This window comes from Protopterus annectens, chromosome 1.part1 (genome assembly GCF_019279795.1).
Source record: "Protopterus annectens isolate FY-2018-M chromosome 1.part1, PAN1.0, whole genome shotgun sequence".
NCBI classification, from domain to species: Eukaryota; Metazoa; Chordata; order Ceratodontiformes; family Protopteridae; genus Protopterus; species Protopterus annectens.
In genome coordinates, this window is record NC_056726.1 from 278,163,629 (window position 1) to 278,181,195 (window position 17,567).

A 17,567-nucleotide genomic window follows, 5' to 3' on the forward strand; every position below is an offset into this window, starting at 1 on the left:
ATCTGGAGTATTATAAACGGGAGGTGGGGCAGTATACAGTTTGGTCTTTGAGTTAGAGGCAAATGAATGAAAATACTAGGCTGTGGTGTTTTACAACTTGCAGAGACAGATTAAAACTATTCTGATAAGGTATGACATTAAACAGCGTACATTTGTACCATTTGAATATAGTACAGATCTTGGAATTCTGATACGCAGAAGGCAGTGCAAAGCAAAATGAAACCATTGACAATGACACAGAATTTCCATTTTTACTGTAAAAATGCCATAAAATAGCAGATATTTTAATGTCTGTGTTCTAGAAGAAAAAGAAAAGATATTTAATATAATTTGATATTTTTAGCTATCTTACTTATTGAGCGCTTGTTTCTTGGACTTATTATGGATTTATTAAAGATAGTTTCGTCTTCCTTAGTTCAGATACAAATAATTGCAAGTAAACCATCTAATGGATAAAGTAGATCATGCATTTGCATACCCAGACCATTGGAAAACAAAAAATTGATCTGTAGTACATAAAAACTTTCTTTTGCAATGAGCGTGTCTCTACAGCTCTCAGTACATGTGGGTTTGCCCCAGTCTGCTGTTTCTCTCCATCCCCTTGATCTCTATGTATAGCAACTTTGAGGTCATGTAGGCTTGGAGAAAATGGAGAAGGCATACAATGGAATTAAATTCACCCCTTCCTGCTTCTGTGGTTCCTACAATCAAAAAACAAAAGCACATTATTTGCATCAAACCCAGTTTTGACTTATGTTGACAGCATAAATATCCACTCTTTCAGAGGCAATATTTTATGGCATGATACCAACTCATATAATCAGAAGCAGCACATTGACTGCATTTACCTGCAGGATGCAGGAGGCCAGAAAACAGTTTCTTGATTTTTAAGATCATTTTGGCAACATGCCTCCACCATCTCCTGTCATATAGGGACCTATCAGCCAGTTTTCAGGGACTGCTTAGTGTACATTGCAGTGGATAGTCTTAAGGGGCTGATACAGGTGTACAATGAATGTTTACAAAGAATGGTGACATTGCAATGGATGGCCCCTGAGGGGCTAATACAGCTGTACACTGAATGTTTACAAACACTGGTGACACTGCACTGGATGGCCCATGAGAGGCTGGTACACCTGTACACTGAATGTTACAAACACTGGTGATACTGCAGTAGATAGCCCTTGAGGGGCTGATACAGCTGTACATTGAATGTTCACAAACATTGGTGACATTGCAGTGGATAACCACTGAATGTTTACAAACACTGGTGACATTGCAGTGGATGGCCCCTGAGGGGCTGGTGCAGCTGTACATGCAATGGATGGTCCCAGGGGGGCTGATACAGCTGTACATTGAATGTTTACAAACACTAGTGACATTGCAGTAGATAGCCCCTGAGGGATTGGTACAGCTGTACACTGAATGTTTACAAACACTGGTGACACTGCAGGGGATGGTCCCTGAGGGGCAGGTATAGCTGTATGGTGACTGTTTACAAACACTGGTGACATTGCAATGGATGGCTCTTGAGAGGCTGGTACATCTGTACATGTTTACACACATTGGTTATGTTGCTGTGGATTGCCCTTGAGGTGCTGGTGAAACTCTACATTGAATGTTTGCAGCCACTGGTGATGTTACAGTACATTTCCCCTGAAGGGCTGGTACAGCTTCTCACAGAATGTCTACAAACACTAGTGATATGTGGTACAAAATGTGTACTAACACTGTGCTCCTTCAGAAGTAGGACATTGCATTGCATTGTGCTCCTTGCAGTCCCCAGAACTGACATTCATTTTCCCCGTTCCCATGCATTTTCTGTTTGTATGTACAGGCAGACACTTTATTTTTTACTCAGCTATTATTTTGCAAATGCTCTGTTGTCTTCTCAGTACATTAATAGAGCAGTTACCTTCCACTTCTCAAAACTCAGGATATAATTATTTTTCCTTCCCATATTTCAACAGGCTGTGCATGGCTACTTCTCTCTTGGTGAGTTAAACTGCTTAAGCAGTTTGACTTGCCAACTCATACCTTCAGCCGCACTGCACTCCGCTACCAATAGATTAAGAAAAGCAGCGTTGCAATATTTCTTTTTATATTTGCTACATTGTATAAGTACCATTTTGCTTTTGCCTGTATTCTGTATTTGAAATCTGTTTAAATTCTGCTTATATATACACGCAGAAAAAAATGTAATGGATTCTTTGGAATTTCTGGCAGTTATGCTTAACGTATGTTCTTGGATTTTTGGCTGTTGAATATAGAATTTTATTTTTTAGTAAACATAAATCTTTCCACTGAAGGTGATATTCCAATGGACAACAGAATCTTTGTAGTCAGAGATAGGCTTCATTGTGTAAACCTTTGCTGTGGCAACAGGAAGAAGTGGTAGTGGTGGTGGTGGAGAGGCTGATTTATTTTTTTAATTGCATTTTGGAGAACTCACACACTGCTGAGGAGATTAGGATGGTTAACAGGGATAAAATGTACTAAGTCTGAAAACAATTATTCAAAGCACATTTAGGCAAATAGCTATCATGTGGTTGTTTATAGTTGTCCATTTGTTTTGCATCTGCATGTACTCTTAAGGCAGCTGTTTGAAAGTTCATGCGTTATCCATCATTACCATCCCCGGTCATATCATGCCAGGTTGCCTAATCACTGCTATAAGGTCAAAGCATAAATGTGTATGGAAGTTGTGCAGAAGACATATGGTGTTAAGATGTTTGAATGTTACCTGCCTAGCAGTAGGAGTATTCTCCCACAAGGTTTTATGGCGATGGCATTAAGACATATATTTCAAATAAAGACTGTTTAGAACCCCCCTTATTCCCTGGATGACTATTCATTTAGCTATAGATCACTTGGCTAAATGTCCAAAGTTCACCTTGGAATATAGTCATATTTTCCCCATACTGAACACCCTTATCCACCCTTCGTTAGAGTACTTTTTTAATTTCTAAATTCTGATCATCTTCCCTATCTTCTTCTTTTGGCTTTTTCCCCAGTTAGTGGTCACCACAGCAGATCACCTGTCTGCTCATGATTGGCAGTAGAGTTTTTTTACAGTGTCGAGTTGCCAGCCCAGCCCCCAACCTTCCACTGAAGGCACACACCTAGGCCAATTTTAGAGTGTCCAATCCACCTACAGCACGTCTTTGGGAGGAAAGCAGAGCACCCGGAGGAAATCCACACGACCACAGGGAGGACATGCAGACTCTGCACAGAAGGCACCCCAGCCAAGGATCGAACCGGAGAACCTCTTGCTGTGAGACGACAATGCTAACCGCTGCACCACTGTGGCCACCCTTTCCCCACATCCTCCTCCTCATGCATATATTATGTTTTCACTTTTTCTCTGCTAGCATTTATACTTCTGTCTCTTTCATCCCTTCTCTTTTCCTTCAAATGTTTCTTCCACGTGTCTGTTACATATCGTTAGCTGCCCACTCTAGCTACCTTGTCAGTTTACAAGTGATGCTACCAGTAACTGAATGTGCAGGTCTGAGTGTGTTTTACCTTTTCAAACATAGCTTGATGTAAGTTTTTTTTTGCCTTATATTCAGTATGTAGCTCTGTACCCGTCTTTAGTGTGTAGAAACTTGTGACGATTATATGACACCTGCATAGGACAACAGATAGAGGGTTCACCTACTCTGTTAGTTTATGTGTTGAAATTTAATACTACATGTTAACTGTCAAAACCTTATAAGAGATGACATCCTGATTTGTCTTCATTTCATCTTTTGAGTAAAAGAGAACTATCATTCTTCACATTACAGTACCTGAGAAGGTGTGGAGACACCTGCTTTGTTAAGGAGGTAAATGAGCTGGATGACATGGGGAAAAACACACATTTGAAAGAATGATGTCATAGAGAAAGAAAGAAGGAATACAACAGTTCAGAATGATATTTACTGATAAAAGAAAAAATATATAAAGTAAAAACAAATAGAACTTACTGCATGCCACTGAAGGAGAAAACACAGTAATGCACGAAGACAGTTGATAACTGGCAGCCCCATTTAACTGCCAGTATCAAGGTACATCAGCTGTCCTGGCTTACCTTTATAAACAGTCTGTCTAGAGAATAAACAGTCTACATGAGTCTCTGACTGCATGTTTGTGCTTCACATCTCATTTTCTGTAATCTTTTGGCACACTACTTCCTGGTCCTACACAAAAATAGTCTTGTCTCCAGTTGTTATACAGCAACAAAATGTAATGAGTCTGTAAATAAATAAAATGGATGTCCAGCATACTGAAATTCAATATCAATACAGTAGCAAACTGTCTATGTATGTGATACTAATATTTTGTATGTTGTCTTAGTTTTCAGACATTTAGAGAAGATGGGTGACTGGAGTGCTTTAGGAAAGCTGCTCGACAAGGTTCAAGCTTATTCTACTGCAGGAGGAAAGGTGTGGCTATCTGTCCTTTTCATCTTCAGAATCTGCCTTCTGGGAACTGCAGTGGAGTCAGCCTGGGGAGATGAACAGTCTGCTTTTACTTGCAACACCCAGCAACCTGGTTGTGAGAATGTCTGCTATGATAAGTCGTTTCCAATTTCCCATGTTCGCTTCTGGGTACTGCAGATCATATTTGTCTCTGTTCCAACTCTTATGTACTTGGCTCATGTATTCTATCTAATGAGGAAGGAAGAAAGATATAACAGAAAAGAAGAAGAGCTTAAGGAATTGCAGAAAGAAGGTGGTGATGTTGATATACATCTGAAGCAACTAGAAGTTAAGAAATATAAGCATGGCATAGAAGAACATGGCAAGGTGAAAATGAGAGGAGGACTGCTGTGTACCTATGCAATGAGCATATTATTTAAATCTATTTTTGAGGTTGCCTTCCTACTTATCCAGTGGTACTTGTATGGCTTTACTTTAAATGCACTTTACACTTGTGAAAGAGATCCCTGTCCACATAAGGTAGACTGTTTCCTTTCTCGTCCAACTGAGAAAACCATCTTTATAATTTTTATGTTAGTGGTTTCATTGGTGTCTCTTTTCTTAAACATCATAGAGCTATTTTATGTTTTCTTCAAAAGTATGAAAGATCGGGTAAGCAACAAAAGTGACCCTTATTCAGGTGCTAACATGAGCCCAGCCCCTAAAGTATGTAAGTCTCCAAATTATGCTTACTGCAATGGTTGTGCTTCTGCTACAGGACCGATGTCTCACTTGTCTCCTCCGGGATACAAGCTTGCTACAGGAGAAGGGAATAGCTCCTCATGTCGTAACTACAACAAGCAAGCCAGTGAGCAGAACTGGGCCAATTTCAGTGCTGAACAAAATCGAATAGAACAGGCTGGCAGTACGATCTCTAACACACATATTCAGCTCTTTGACTTCCCAGATAATCAACAGGAACGAAGAAAACCAACACCTGGATATGACCTACAGCCTCTAAATCTGCTGGACCACAGACCAGCCAGCAGGGCCAGCAGCCGAGCAAGCAGCAGACCTCATCCAGGTGATCTGGAAGTTTAATTTTAATGTCTGCTGTACTATTGCAAACATTGTATTTGTTGTATTCAGATGGAGGTACTTTCAGTATTCTTAACACGGAGACCCGATAAACACTGATTTAGTTGTTTCTTTTCTCCTGTGAGGTACAAGAATACTTTAAAAAAGTGAAAGACTATGATTAAATAAATTCTTAAAGACATAAACAGAAAAAAAACACTGAACATAGACTTTTTCATTGAGCATAAGAGCACCTGAAGCAAAATCATCCTTGTACCAAGTGCTTTATATCAGTTTTACTGGAAAGGTACAGATTAGAAAAGTTTTATTTTAACATGCTGTGATCTTGTACTTACATCCCTGCCAAGGATATTTCATTTAAATGTTGCACTTTGAAACCTAATATAAATATTTTTACTAGTCGGTATTCCTGACTAAAACATAAACTGGATTGTGGAAATCTAGTAATTTCCTTTAAAAAGGCCTAATCAAAGCTCAGCATTTGTTTTTATTTGTCTTAACAGGTAGCAGACAGGCAGACAGACAGAGATACACATTAGGCAGATGCAACTTGTAATACCATACACACACACACACACACACACACACACACACACACACACACACACACACACACACACACACACACACACACACACACACTGATGGTAAAATTTGCAAGCCCCAGAGCTATGAAATGGTTTTGCTGAACAGTACATTTGGTGAACCAAAAAGGGAGGCTTTTTTTCCAGGAGGCAACCCCCCACACCTCCACACCTCCCTTGTTGGAGGGAGAGCCCCTACACCACCTAACTTCTGTATACAGACTTCATGGTCACACAACAGTGGAGAAAGAGCAAAGATGATTTCTCTGAATCTATGTTTTTAATACACTAGTAAAGTTGTCACATTCCTATGTGTACATATACATATGCATATATACCCACACATATATATGTATGGGTGTATACATTTCTCTTTCAGAAACAATGCTGGTAACTCAAACTAGATGCGTTTCTTTTTTCTCATGAAGTATCAATATTATTTGGGTGGTTAGTTTTGAAATGTATTAGGCGGAGGCTTGAAAGGGTTACCAGCAATAATGACCAATAGTGGCTAGTGGTCAGTCTTTGTAACACAGGAGCAGTTTGTGAGATTCAGTAAGCTGGAGTAATACTGGGCCAAAGTACTTAAAATAGCCAATAAATAGTCTGAGATGTGAAAAAAATTAGATTTTGATTTTTAGCATCTACTTGTAAATAATTTCAAAATAACAATACATGTTATTGTTCCTAATTCAATGCAGTATGTTGAGTTTAGGTTCTGACAAAAGATTTGTGGAATTGTGTGTTAAAATTTGATTATTTGTGCAGCAGAAATGCTTCACTCTGATTCAACATGTCTTCTTATGCTGGACTTAAAGTGTGCAATTCCATTGTGAAGTGGAGCAGGGTAAACAAGGAATTCATATCATGGATTATGGGAAAACATGTATTCTTTAAAAGTCAGATAAAATGGTTAACTCTTGTAGAGACTCTGGATTCCATGGTAGAGAGTACAAGCTATCAGACCATTAATCATACATTTCGGAGTTCCGTGGTTATGGTCATTTTGTATTTTTGTAAGAAATATGTGTTATCGTATTTGCACTGAATTTCTTTTTGGAATAAAAAAAAAGATACTGAACATTTTTTATGAACCAAATGTGCTTATAGCTTATTTATTTGTTAAATAGAGTAAAGAAAACTTGATCACATCACAACTGATAAATCATAGCCAGCTTTTATTACAACTTAATTATTAAAAGTAGACTTCTTCATTTGCATAACACATGTTCAGAATGGTTTTGACCACTACAACATTATTACAGTTTGTTTCACATTCCGTATGAATTACTTATGTACAGCTTTACTGCATGTCAGAAACCACTGCCGAATGGATCTTGTTTTCTGTGGATCATTATAAATAATAAAATGTGGAATTTGTAAAGTTTGTTTGCTATCTTTTCTTTTAAATTGATAAGTTAATTGAATGATTTATATAACACACACACACACACACACACACACACACACACACACACACACACACACACACGCACTCTCTCTCTCTCTCTCTCTCTCTCTCTCTCACTATATATGTATATCTTGATAAAGTCTTACAGGTGATCTGTAGATTGCTCTTAAATGACATATGTGCATTCTAGCACACTGATCATTGATTTTCAAATGCACAATGACAATAACCTGCAAGCAATATTATGTGTGTGGTTATATATGGATCTACTTCATTACGTTGACTTACCATTTCATCAACTTTCAAAACAGCAAGACCACATTGTCAAATGTTTAAAATTACAAAGTCCTGGAACATTGTATTTTCTCTCCAGGTAAGTAACCACTTGGCCACCAACAATGAAATTACAAACAAAAGCAAATTAAACCCACAGAAGTTGGGCGGCTTCACTCTCACATCCCCCTAACTAAATATACCAACTCCAAGATCGTACTATAGTGGAGAAAATGGATAAGTTCACCATGGTGACCAAGTGGTTACTTACCCAGAGAGAAAATACGATGTTCGGGACTAGTGAATCACTTTTCAAGCCATGAAAGGCCCAGTTCTATTTAATGTGCTATTTCTTTGCAAAACCAGTGGCTCTATAAACGCTCACACATGGGACCTAAATTTACACCAACCAATAAATAAGACTCATTTAAGGGTTACATTTCTAATTCAACATATTTCCAGCCTTTGGAATAAGTTACTACTGCAGCTCAATTGAAGTACAGCTTTATCTGTTTTTAAGACTAGTCTTGATGATTGGATGGGTAGACATACATTTATATGAAGTTATCATGTATGGTCTCGCTTGATTTGGGAGGTGGACACTGTTAAGTACTTGTAAAGTGTGTTTACCTAAAGGAGAGTATGGCTAGACCTCTTATGATCCCTGTGATTGCTTGCCTAATACTGTTCCTATTATTTATGCAATGTAATCTGGCTAGATTTGAATCCCAAATATATGATTTTGCACTTAAGTTTAAAAGCATGTATTTCAGATGCTTAGCTAAACACCTTAGCCACATGGAGCAAGATCTGTATCCCAAATGCACAATTTTGCACGTGAATACAATATTTCCGAAACACAACTAACCCATTTGCTGTGAAGGAAAGGTTAGTTTGCTTTTATTTTTTGTATTACTGTATTGCCTTTCTATATTTTGAATACTGTAATTTGTTTTCTTTACCTTGTGTTTTGCTTGCATTCTGTTTTAACAGCATATTAAAACTTCAAAAGAGACCACAGCTGTCTCTGTTCTGAGTCAGGCAGAATTTTTTCCCGCCCTCCACCCATTTAAGTTGTCTTGTTAAATACCACTGTCTTTCTAGTTGCCCGCCTCTTATGTTAATCTGACCATATATTTCATTTCTCTCTACTTTCACTGGCTTATGTGAATAATCACAAAATCATCATTTTTGAAATCCCACCCCTTCAATTATTTAAATTTATTGGCCATCCTACAGTATTTCATAGTACCAAAATACAAAAGTGACCACCCCTTTCAATCCATCTTGCTGTTTTAAAAATAGTAACTCTCCACTAAACCTTAACTTTTTAAACAGGTAAAACTCAAGTTACCTACTTTCACATCTAACTTCTCTAGTGCACACTGCAGAGTGCATTCTTTTCAATCTTACCTTTAAGCATCCCTGTGACTAGCACTTTCTCTAATACCTGCTGGAAAGCACTAGGAAGCCTTAAACTCATACAAACACTGAACTCTCCTTGTTAACAAGGAGAAATTAATAGTAGGCACTAAACAGCCTATAATTGCAAAGTACCTTGCTAAGGAAACAGCTCCTATACTTTACAAAGAAAAAAAAAAAAGCACCAAACCAGGCATGTCCAAGGGTCAGCTTCCGGTGATTTCTCCTGTCCACCTGGTGAATAAGGGCGTACTGGGGCAATGCAGCAATTGCCTCATGTACACAGACAACCCTCTCCTACCACCCAACACTACAACCTGTGAGAGATGCACTTACATAGCCAAAATGGAAGCAAAGCTCTCTCCACCCAAGATTGTGCTAAACAGTCAAGAGGAGAAGGTTAACACCCACACTACACCTCAAGCAACACATAGCCCTTCTAAACCCGCACCACCAACACCCACATATAGCAACACTAAATCCACATATGCAGAGGCCCTTAACTGTAACCTGCCCAAGCAACAAAGACCTCTGAAGCTGAAACGCAAACAGACACCAATCACAACCAATGTGTCACATAGTTCACAACACCAGTGTGCCACCCAGCAACAGCCCCTAAGGCAAGACAATGTACCTAACACTTTAGTCATAGGTGACTCTATAGTCTGGCACACTGATGTCCCTCTCACCAGGTTGAATAAGGAGAAAATTACAGTCAGCTGCCTATCGGGTGCCAGGATCCACCACATAACGCATGCACTCAAGTCACTCCACAACAAGTACAAATATGACTCTGTCATTGTCCATGTTGGAGTGAATGACTTGAGACGTACCTCCCTGGACTACATGAAAAGAGACATGGAAGAGCTCTCGGATCATGTGGCCCAGGCAGGTATGACCCTAGCCCTGAGTAGCATCCTGCCTTCCCAGAATGATACCACAATATAAGGATAAAATGATTGACTTCAACAATTGGCTAAGCTTATGGTGTCATTCAAAGGGGATCCAGTATCTGTCTGCCTGGGATGACATGATTGACAGACCACGATGCTTTGCCAGAGATGGTCTGCACCTGTCACTCTGGTATTCAGGTTACTGGCTAAGGCTCTTGCCACCCTATAGTGCCTTTTTAGGCAAACTTCAAAGGACAAAACCACCACCGTAACAGGTACAAGCATGCAAAATCTGAAGGTAATGCTACTCAATGCTAGAAGTCTAAACCTCAAAATGCACTCTCTTGAGGCACTCCTAAAATGGAGAACATCGATATCTGTGCAGTAACTGAGACCTGGTTCAAGGCTCCAGAGAGCACCCCTGCAGTACCAGGCTACAACTCTTACCACACTTTTCGGCCACCAAACCAGGACCGAAACACTAAAGGTGGAGGAGTGTCAATATTCACCAAGGATATTCACACCACCAGGCTAGTTGGCCAACAGAATGTGTCTGAAATTCTCCAAGTGCAACTAACACTAGGTAAGACTGCAATCCAAATTGTAGCTTGCTACAGATCCCCCACCATACCCCAAGATTCCTACTACACCTTTCTAAACATACTGGAAAATATTAAGATAGAACCAAACACCCTAATACTGGGTGATTTTAACTACCCTGCCATTAACTGGGAAAACTACTCATGTCCCAACACCTTTGCACAACGGTTCTTGGAATTCATAAATTCCAACGCCCTGGATCAACTAATCCATAGTCCCACCAGGGGCTCCAATATCCTAGACCTGGTCATTACCAACATGGGAAATCAATGCTCCATACCTATGGTCACCCCGTTAGTCAGGTCTGACCATAAGCTAATCACCCTTAACATCCACATCCCACCCCACCCCCAGTAAAGAAACCACCATAAAAAACTTCTCCAAAGCCAACTTCATGCCACTCAAGTCAGAAGTGACAAACTTCATGACACCCATGCAGACGGGAACTGAAAGTTCAACTGCTGAATCCTACACTAAGACACTGTACGAGCACATCCACTCATGCATGAATCGTGCCATCCCAAATAGAATCAAAATGCTGTCATCCAAAAAAAGGAAGCCAATCTGGTGGTCCCCTGCCATAAACAAACTTTACAACAAAAGGAAGAAACTTTTGCAGAAAAGAGGAAAATCCCAGGATGCAAAAAACTCCCTTACTAGCCTCAGTAAGAAACTGAGATGCCTCATAAAATCCTCCAAATCTAGTTACGAAAATAAAATTGCCAAAGATTCCAAAGACAACCACAAAGCATTCTATAACTATGTCAAGAATCTAAATGGCAATGCTCAGATCTGATCTGAGCTAAAACAGAATGGCATTAAATATACTGATCCGAAGGATATTGCCAATATCCTGGCAGATCGATTCAGTGCCAAATTCACCCCCCTCTCACCCCCTAAATGGCCCATCTCAATACTGGAAGATTGCCAAATTCCAGTAATAACGGCCACACAGGTACAAAACGCACTCTCTAAAGCCAAGAATACAGCATCCATGGGACAAGATGACATCCCGTGCTGTGTACTACATGAACTACAATATGAACTGGCACCTCACCTAAGTGTCATGTTTAATCATAGCCTCACGTCAGGTTTCGTGCCCACTGAGTGGTGCAGAGCTACAGTTATCCCAATCCACAAGGGGGGATCCACCTTGGATCCCGGAAACTACCGTCCCATCAGTCTGACAAGCCTAATCTGCAAGGCCATGGAGTGTATTATCATGGAACTTATAAACAAAGACATTGGCAACCTTCAAACACTGGACCCCACCCAGTTTGGGTTTGTGAAGGGCCGATCTTGTCTCCTGAACCTGATTGACTTCTTTGAATCAGTCTCCAGAGCCATGGACAAGGGTAAGGTGGTCCACACAGCCTATCTAGACCTTGCCAAGGCCTTTGACACCATCCCCCACTCTGGAATCATAGATAAACTTACTAAGTTGGGCATTAATATCTATGTCACCCAATGGGTTGCTAAATGGCTTACTGATAGAACCCACACTGTAAAAGTAGCCGACTCCAAATCCAGCTCCAGACAAGTGACAAGTGGAGTACCTCAGGGTTCAGTCCTGGGGCTCTTGTTTGGCATCTACTTCTCTGAAGTACAGGTCAACACTAAGGGACTCTGGCTAACAAAGTTTGCAGATGACTGCAAACTGGGAGCCATTATTGAATCCCCAAATGATGTGGATACTCTACAAAAGGGCCTTACAGAAACAGATGCTTGGTGCCAGAGCCATGGGCTCAAGCTCAATGCCAAGAAATGTATTGTTATCCCCTTTGGGAAAAAACATGTATCCATGAATTACCATATAGGTGGCAGTACACTAAACACAGAAAGTGTGATAAGAGACTTAGGGACAAAGGTGGACAGTGTCTCACCTTCGATAACCACATCGCCACAGCAGTCAGGAAATCCTTCTATGTGGCACACCTCATCACGAAGGGCTATTCATCCAGAAAAAAGGAGGTCATTGTCCCACTGTACTCATCCCTCATTAGACCCATTATAGAATACAACGCCCCATTTGGTATGTACCTCTCAAGACATCTGCAACAACTGGAAAGGCCTCAGAAATACCTCACTAAAAGTATCACAGGCCTAAAGCAGATGCCCTACGCTGACCGCCTTAAAAAACTCCAGCTGTACTCTGTCGCATATCGTCTACTCAGAGGCGATCTCTGCTTAACATACAAGGCCATGTCAAACCCAGAGCTGTTGGACAAACTGCACTTAAAGAAATCCCAATCCCTCAGAGATACACGCTCCAGGGATCTAAACCTTGTCATCACAATAAACAGAATATACTGGAGGGATAGGTTCCTGACCCAGAGACTCCCCAGACTCTGGAATAGATTGCCCATACATGTCAAGCAAAGTGCCTCTTTGGACCTCTTCAAGAGAAACCTTGACGATTGGATGGGAGAAAGGAAATTCACCCCAGGGATCACGTCAGTTGCCCTGCTAGACAGGGGTCCAGGAAAGTAAATAATGTGGGAAGAAATAGCCAGGGAATTGTTATGGCTAGGCTTGTATAGGCCCTAGGGCTGATAGCCTAGTACCAACCTATGAACCTATGAACCTATGAACCTATGAAGTTATATTCTGTGAAACCAACTAAAAAAAAAAAACACAAAATGCCAGCATGTTGTACTTATGGCTTCACAGAAGTGCCAAGCATTTTGGAATCTGCCCCTGGTTACTTGGGGAAACTTGAGAACCTGAAAAATAAAAATAGAAGAATGGATATAATGTCTTCTGATGTGCCAGAAAAATAGAAGAAGAAAATTATTAATTTTCTAATAACATGGTTGCCCAAAGCTATACAATCATAAAACTGTATGGGCCAGATTCACGAAGGCTTGCATGGAGTCTAAGAGTAGAGTAAGACTCCAGACAGCCAATATGTCTGCTGAGCGATCCAGCAACAGCCAGCAGGGGCATGCATGACAGCTCCTAAAACTACTCTTGCACGGACAGTGTTATGTTATGCAAAATACCTCATTTGCTGCTGAAAGCTATGCAAATGAGGTAAATTTGTGATCCAGGAAACACTAACCTGTCCGAGTAAGAGTAGAGTTATTTACAGAAATGTACTCCGTTAGTAACGGAGTACCATTCTGCAAATAGCAAAACGGAGCAATAACAGCTCCAAATAAAGGATGCATCCAGTTGAGGAAGCAAGCCAATGGCCAAATATAAGGCTATTGGCATTTTAATCTGTTGCAAAATGCTAAAAATATTTTTTCCCCGATCTCTGATGTTTAAGTGTAGTGCAGCACCGTGCAAACGTGCGGCGCTATAAAAACCAGAAAATAAAAACAAAAAAACAAAAAATAGGCATTTTATTAAAAAGATTCCTCTGCCATGCAGGTGAATGGCAGGCTGAAGACAACATGGCTACTGAGTAGTGGTTGCTAAGGGGGGAAGCTCAGTTTGAGAGATGTAACCAAGCATTAGTAGGCAATCCTATGCAAATGAGGATAAGGATAGTGAATCCCAATGTTCCCTGCCATGTGAACCATGTCCCTAGAGTGTAAGTGTAGGATTAGGGGAGTAGTAGAGTAGAAGATAGGTGACATCATGAGGGGGTATGTATCAAAGACTGTAAGCTGATTGGAGCACAGTGGCATGTGTTTGCTGTGAGTTACTCAGGACTGGAAGAGGCGTGTCTACAGTTGTCTTAACCGAAACCCAGAAACCGAAGGTGTACGCCGTGGATATCACTAAAATTTCTTGCAAAGATGCTTACACTGTGTGCATGCATGTGCGTGCCTGTAAACCCGTCTAAGCCTGTGTGTGCATGTGTGCACTCTTGTAAGCCTGTGTAAGGCTGTCTAAGCCTGTGTGCATGCATGTGCACCTGCCTAAGTCTGTGTAAGCTTGTGTGCGCGTGTGTGCGCTCGTGTGTGCGTGTTTGTGCTTGTTTGCACGGCGCTGCCCCCCTGTGGAAACAGAAAGGGAAATGGAAGGAAAAGAAGTAGTAGGAAGTTAACCAAGGAGAACTAGCAGAGCTGCCAGGTGAAATCAATCAGAATCAGCCAATTACACAGGCAGTACACTAGCCCAGCCCAGCCCAGCACTTAAAACTCTGCAAACAACATTCCCCCATGTTTTTCTCAGAAACACTGCAACACTGCAGTCTAGAAAGAGAAGTGAAAACTTAAAAAGCTTAACTGAGACAAAAAAAATGTTAGGGGCTGCCATTGCTATTATAAGGCAACATGTGCAAGATGCTGAGGGTGGTGCCATTACGAATGCTGCTGAGCAACCCACAGTGAGGAGACAGAGAAGAGTGTACAGACCCAGGCTAACCTACCAGGGGCTACATGAGCTGGAGATAGTGGAGTGCTATAGAGTGGACAGAGACCTCCTGCAGCAAATTGTTGAACTGTGCAGGCCACGCCTCACACACAGAACCAACAGAGGGGAACCCATCCCAGTGGAAACCAAAGTATGTGTTGGCCTAAGAATACTAGCAACAGGTACCTTCCAGAGACCAACTGGTGATATGATGGGGATTTCACAGGCATCAGCATCCAGGGTACTGCACCTGTTCCTAAATGCCATGTCAGCACATGTTGGTGATCATGTATATTTCCCCAATTCCCATGCGGTATTGGCCAGCAATATGTGCCTCTTCCAGCAAATAGCGGAATACCCTGAGGTAGTGGGTGCAATTGACTGCATGCACATACACATCAAAGCACCAGCTGGTGAACGGGGTAGGGCCTACATCAACCACAAGGGCTTCCACTCCATCAACTGCCAGGTCATGTACGATGCCCAGGGCATAATACTGAATGTGTGTGCTGGCTGCCCTGGAAGCTACCACGATTCCCATATCTGGCATCTGATGCAGCTGTACCAGACATTTGACAATGGGGACATCCCTGACGGTCACCTAGTGGGGGATGCTGGATACGCACTGGAGCCGTGGCTGATGACACCCATCAGAAATGCACACACACCTGAACAAGAACTCCGTAATGAGACACATGCACAAACACGAAATGTAATCGAGCATGTGTTTGGGATACTCAAGTCACGGTTCCGGTGCCTGGACACATCTGGTGGAGCCTTGCAGTACTCACCAACTACATGTTCCGAAATTGTCATGGTATGTGCCATGCTACACAATATGATCCTGCAAAAACAGCTGCAGCAGGAACAGCATGGGGCAGGGCCAAACAGCCCCCCACCATTGCCAAGGCCTGCATAGGCACAGCGTGACTCGGAGGAGGAACAACCTGAGCCTGCCCCAGTAGGCAGAAGGAGGCATGTCCAGTATGCCTTGGCCTTGGCAAAGAGGCAACGCATAGCACATACACTGGCTCAGCAGGAACCCTGGAAATTATACCTCTCTCTGACTCGCACATAAAATAAAAGGGATGCCTAACTTGACACTACCTGTTTCCACACATGTATAGGGAGTGTACTATGTGCATCCGACATAGACAGCCCTGCAGCACCACCTGAGGTATGATTGCCATGTTTTAAGCAATATAAAGCAGTGCTAAGCAGCTTTTACCACTGTTTAGTATATGTAAACAAAATTGCCCGCGCTAACTAGTGCAACGTTGAGCAATGTTGGGCAAGGTCGGGCAAAGTTGAGCAAAGTCAGGTAAACATGCTCATATCTGCTTTACTGTTCCTTAAGCAGTCTTGTCTGCCCAGCATGAAAATAAAAAGCAGTGACAGGGCTCGAACCCAGGATACTGTGCACTATAGTCACAGTACTTGACCACTGAGCCATGACAGCATTTTACTGGCACAGCCACAGCAGGACAATTGTACACTAATGCAAACACAAAGAAATGCTGCAGCATGCCCCTAAAGAGGCATATGGGTAACCTCCCCCACAGGCCTATGCAGACAGAGAACAGCAGGCCAGGTGGTGTGATGTGGGTTGGGTAGGCTATGAAGTTGCAATCTAATATACGTGACAGTGGACGCTAAGTAGTATGCCTCAAGCCAGTATGATAGGCAACAGTACAGACTGAAATGGAGTACTTTACATAGTAGTGCAGGCCTAGCAAATGTGTATAAGTGTCAGGTGAACCCCTCATCCTATGTACACCCACAGTAACAATCAGGTGTCCCCCCCGGGTAGAAATGTACAAAGAATAGCTGTCCCCCCGTATGTAGAAATGTTGATAAGTCTATGCAAAGTGTCTCATGGAAGCCCTGCAGGCACAGCATGATCCCTGTTGATATATGACACAAAGGTGAGCCCTGCTGTAAAAAATACAACTTGATTTTCCACACACACATAGTATAAATGTCTATAGCGGCCATGCTCACACACTTCAACAAATGTAGTGGATTTCTTTCAGCATCACACTGAAAGGTCATACTGGGCATGCTCACACACTTAGGCTAAATATGGAGGTGATAATAAGGGATCTATGGACAAATGTGGTTAGTCATCTCTACTTCCAGAAACTCATTCACAAAGTGCTCAGAAAATCATGCTATGTGTTCACACAACCTGCCAAGTTCTGTGCATGTAGGTCAAAGGAGGTTCCCTCTACTCATCAGTCATCAGACCCGTCAAAGAGTACCACAACACACTTGCGATGAATCCGACTAGGCACTGTCAGCAGCTGGAAAGACCACTGAAGTACCTCAACAAGAGGATTACTGGCCTCAAACAGTTGCCCCATGCAACAAGACTGAATTTAACCCAATCTGTACTCTGTTGCATACTGTCTACTCAGGAGATCTCTGCACAACAGACAGGTCCATGTCATGGCAACACTCAGATCTGTTCTGAGTTACAGCTCAATGGCACTAAATATACAGACCCAACTGATATTGCTATCATCCTGGCAGATAGGATCAGTGTTAACTTTACCCCCCTCTCACCCATGAAAGAGCA

At 41.7% G+C, this 17,567-nt stretch overlaps 1 protein-coding gene across 2 annotated transcripts in view; it reads left to right on the forward strand.

Annotated features, from left to right (window-relative positions):
* Positions 1–7,472, forward strand: part of LOC122804542 (gap junction alpha-1 protein-like) — a 55,963-nt gene extending 48,491 nt beyond the window's left edge. For both annotated transcript variants that reach the window (XM_044074475.1, XM_044074484.1), the window contains exon 2: positions 4,339–7,472. In XM_044074475.1, the coding sequence (XP_043930410.1) occupies positions 4,359–5,504 (1,146 nt within the window). In that variant the 5' untranslated portion in view covers positions 4,339–4,358 and the 3' untranslated portion in view covers positions 5,505–7,472. The remainder of the gene's footprint in view (positions 1–4,338) is intronic.
* The last annotated feature ends 10,095 nt before the right edge of the window (positions 7,473–17,567 follow it).